This window comes from Austrofundulus limnaeus, unplaced genomic scaffold, assembly GCF_001266775.1.
Source record: "Austrofundulus limnaeus strain Quisiro unplaced genomic scaffold, Austrofundulus_limnaeus-1.0 Scaffold703, whole genome shotgun sequence".
Taxonomy (NCBI): Eukaryota; Metazoa; Chordata; class Actinopteri; order Cyprinodontiformes; family Rivulidae; genus Austrofundulus; species Austrofundulus limnaeus.
Genome location: NW_013953105.1, coordinates 5,055 through 9,083, shown reverse-complemented (window position 1 = coordinate 9,083; position 4,029 = coordinate 5,055). Strand labels below are relative to the sequence as shown.

The 4,029-nt window shown below is 38.4% G+C and overlaps 1 protein-coding gene across 1 annotated transcript in view; it reads right to left on the bottom strand.

Annotated features, from left to right (window-relative positions):
* Positions 1-687: 687 nt before the first annotated feature.
* The window catches only part of LOC106531984 (integrator complex subunit 6), a gene marked incomplete at its 5' end in the record, with an annotated part of 7,345 nt that continues 4,003 nt past the window's right edge, over positions 688-4,029 (bottom strand). Inside the window, 2 exon segments of the mRNA XM_014027948.1 lie at positions 688-2,647; positions 3,426-3,519. Coding sequence (XP_013883402.1) covers positions 2,554-2,647; positions 3,426-3,519 — 188 coding nt within the window.

Here is a 4,029-nt window from a genome sequence, read left to right as displayed (position 1 = left end):
TAACCAGATAGTGGTTTTATGTCTCATATTAATCAGATAGTGGTTTTATGTCTCATACGAACCAGATAGTAGTTTTATGTCTCATATTAACCAGATAGTAGTTTTATGTCTCATATTAACNTAAATATTTAGTTTATAAACTATGACATTTATAAATGTATGAATCATATGGTGAAAAACTGACTTTGAAAAATAAATCTGTTATTTTTTCTTATAAAAGACTAAATAAAACAAAAATATTGGTGGTAATTTGTGTAACTTTACAAACAGCACCGCATAACAATGAGGATTTTTAAACTTTGGTGACATCTAGTGGATTTAAGAAAATACATTTTACATTTGAAAGTTCAATTTATAGATTTGAGTTTTGTTTGCGTTTCTGCTTCAGGTTCCATCGTATTTATGGGTCGAGTACTGAGCCCTGCAGAACCAGGAATTTAAGGCTCTTCATCATCATCATCATCATCTCCACATTATTGCACATTTAAACCTTTTTCACAACTGGTATTTATTTGTGGACCAAATGGAGGATCTTTGGATACTTCAGGAAGAGGGACGTTATTTTTTTGTATATATCTGTAAATAAAATTTTAATATGTTTTTACTATTTCTGCATCCTTTTCTTACTTTSTTCCATTTTTTTAAAGAACGAAGAAAACTACAAGAAAAACCAAAAGCACGGAGTCYGATCTTTAACAGAACACTTTATTTACACGGCCCTTCACAGTGTAAAATAGAAACTATTCATGGAAATACTTACAAAAAGGCCATTTTACACTGAACAGTTTGTTTTAAATAGTTCTCTAGGGTTATTTACATCTTTACAGTGTATTCAAAATACTCTTGGTAGCGGCCGCTTCACAAATAAAGACAAGTATGGCAGATTTTGGTCCCTGTCTTAGGTTGGTGGGAGGGGGATCATTTTCTGACCTGTGTGTTTGTGTATATTTGAGAACGCTGGATGAGCTTTAAGAAAAAAAAAAAAAGCTTTAAAAGTTGCAACAAATAAAGACAGATTAGTTTTTCTTTTAAATTACATTAAATAGAGATTCTCAAATTTACACAAGTGCATTTAGGTGAAGGTCAGGGGGAGTTATTGGTGGGTTTTATGGCAAGGTGTTTGTGTATTTACTCAAAATCCTCATCCATTATTTTTGCTCACTAGTTTATATGCAAACTACACTGTTTACACATTTGTTTACACTCATTATCCAGACAACTAGGTGGAACACAGTAGAGCCAAAATGGTTGACCTTTGACCTAACCCTTACAAGTTAGCKCACTAGTTGACTAGTGAATATTTTAAGCCTTCCTAACTAACTAGTTACTACTGTTGGGTTTATATTGAACAACCAATATGATGAGTTGGACACAAGTGTCACTACGTTGCAAAGAAGTGTAGTCATGAAACAGTAGATGACAATGACAGTTCACAGCAAAGATACTGAATAAATACACAAAGGGCTTGCCATATSGGTCAGGTTGTTTGGCAGCAACCAGCTGACTGGGTGAAGCTGGAAACCCAAACCTCAGGTCGTAACACGGTTTGTGCTGCAGGTCATCCACTGCAGGTGAAGTGTGTGTGTGTGTGTGTGTGTGTGTGTGTTAATTAAAGGTGGGAATTTAATGTTATTGCTGATGCATTAATGTCAGTTCCTGAGCTGTTTTTCCTCCCTGTCTTTAAACACTTATCACAAACGACGGTGCATCACTCAGGATGAATTTACGCTGCACCCATTTCCCAAAAAACACTCTGAACTTTTATTTGACCCTCTTCAGGTGTAATCAGTGGACTCTTCTCTTTTTATTCCCACAGAGGGAACTAAAAACGTACGCTTTGTCATCAAACACTTAAATTATTAATCAACAGCATTAATCATCAGTCTGCCTGTGGACTAATTTAACGCCAGAGCTGGATTAAACTCATTTTAAGATCTGAGAGGTGGAGTGCTGCGGTTGGTGGAGTGTAAAAGTCAATTCTAACAGACTCTTCCTCTGACAAATCCAAACTGAAAAAATAAGACTTACCACAGAGGGAGGGTTAGGGCGGTCAGGGGGGTGACTGAAAGAAATGAAAAGTGAGGAGAAAAGCGTTCACTCGATCCCTTTTTGACCCTGAGTTATCAGAAAACAAAGACTGAACCGTTCTACGAACACGGGGACAGAAAACAGGACTGATCAGATCCAGGCTGCCTGATCCTCTCCAGAAGGGTCTTCATGGACTCCACTTCTGTTTGTTGGATAACGACAGAACGAGAGCGGGTGGAGGCAGCTGAACAAGGACCGGCTCAGAGAGCAGCCTGGACTGGACGTTCAAACAAGCATCTGGTTGCATAGGCTCCACCTGCAGGGATCTGACACTGTTCCTGCACCAGCCAAGGTCAGCACAAACTTTTGTTACAGTGAATAAACCAACAACAGGTGATGCAGATTAACTGAATGAATCTTTGAAGCAGTGAGGACCCCAGAGCTGGAGCCACCTGGGTGTGGGGAGGGATGGTGATTCAGAGAGATTCTGAAGGGTTGTTGGGTTCTCCGTCAGCTCAGTGGGTCTCAGAGCGTGTCCACGTGGTTCATGTTCAGAGATCTGCTGTGGATTTCCTCCAGGAAGTTTTCCAGCTGCTCGATGAGAACTCGCTTCTTAAACCTCGACAGAAAAAAATAACAAAACTGTTAAAGTTTGGATTTTTTCAGGGGATTCTGATGTTATCAGTCCATGAAATGGACATTATTAGGCGTTATCAGTCCCATACAATGGCTTCAGAGGGTCCCTACTGTGKCTTCTAGGCTTCAGACTGTCCCGACAGTGCCCCCTAGTGGGTTAATATATCAATGACAATGAATGTGTTAATAACCAAAASATATTGTAATAAATTTTGTGTCCATGTCAGTCTCAAACCCTGGTCTCCCACTCTCTGGTCCAACACTCTACCCATTGCCCTTTTGGAAGGCCACAATACACAATCCTTGGATGGTGGTGTCTTTAGCACTAACCATGTCATTTGCTCTAAAGTTAACCTTAGTTGCTTTATGTCTCATATTAACCAGATAGTGGTTTTATACCTCATATTAACCAGATAGTGGTTTTATGTCTCATATTAACCAGCTGACAGTCTGAAGCCATTCTAGGGGACTGATAACGCCTAGTAACGTCCATTTCATGGATGATAACATCCGAAGCKGGRGATTTTTTACACATTCTGCAGCTGTGAAATCTATTAGCAGCAACATTTAGATGTTTTCATAAAGTGTTTATGTAATTAGATGCAGAGGTTTTAACATTTGTTTCTACCAAAACAGTACAAATCTAGAACCTGAAGGTAAAACCATTAGACTCTTTTAATCAAACCACGTGTTTCTGTTGAAACCTTAAGGACTACAGCAGAGAGAAGACAATTGCTCAGATGCAGGCTTAAGTTTTGTACCTGGCTGCCTCTTTGATGATGTTTTGGAGAAAAATGAGCCGGGTGTCCAGAGTTCCCTGGATTTGCTTCAGGAGCAGGAAAATCTTCTCATAATCTGAAAAACACAGAGTGAGTGAGGATGAGCTTCTTTAGGGTTTTACCAACTCCTCATTATAGAGCTCTAAATCTGCTATGCTTTGCCTGATTATTCATTTAAATTAAGCTTAAGAGACTGAAAGCAGACCAACAGACATACACTCAGGTATAATCGAGTTATTTACAGAAAAACAGGCAGAAACTTGTCCTATAATTGCATTTGGTCATGCCTGTAAGCATCTCATGATTCAGTGGAGGGATTTTATTGAAACTCTCAAAAACTCTAATTKTTTGAGGCATGGAYAAAAATAACTTTTATATCCAGTGATTCTTTAACATTTTTAAATCATTTAAGACTAAWAGGCCAAACGAGTTGAGTAAGAAGCGTTGGTAATTCTGCAGAAGTCATAACTGTTCTAAATGGATTTAATCCAGCCATGAAACTAGGAATGTGCGATTTGGTAAAAAAATTCATATCACGATATAAATTATGATGAGTGGCGGTAACGATATATATCACGATATAAAT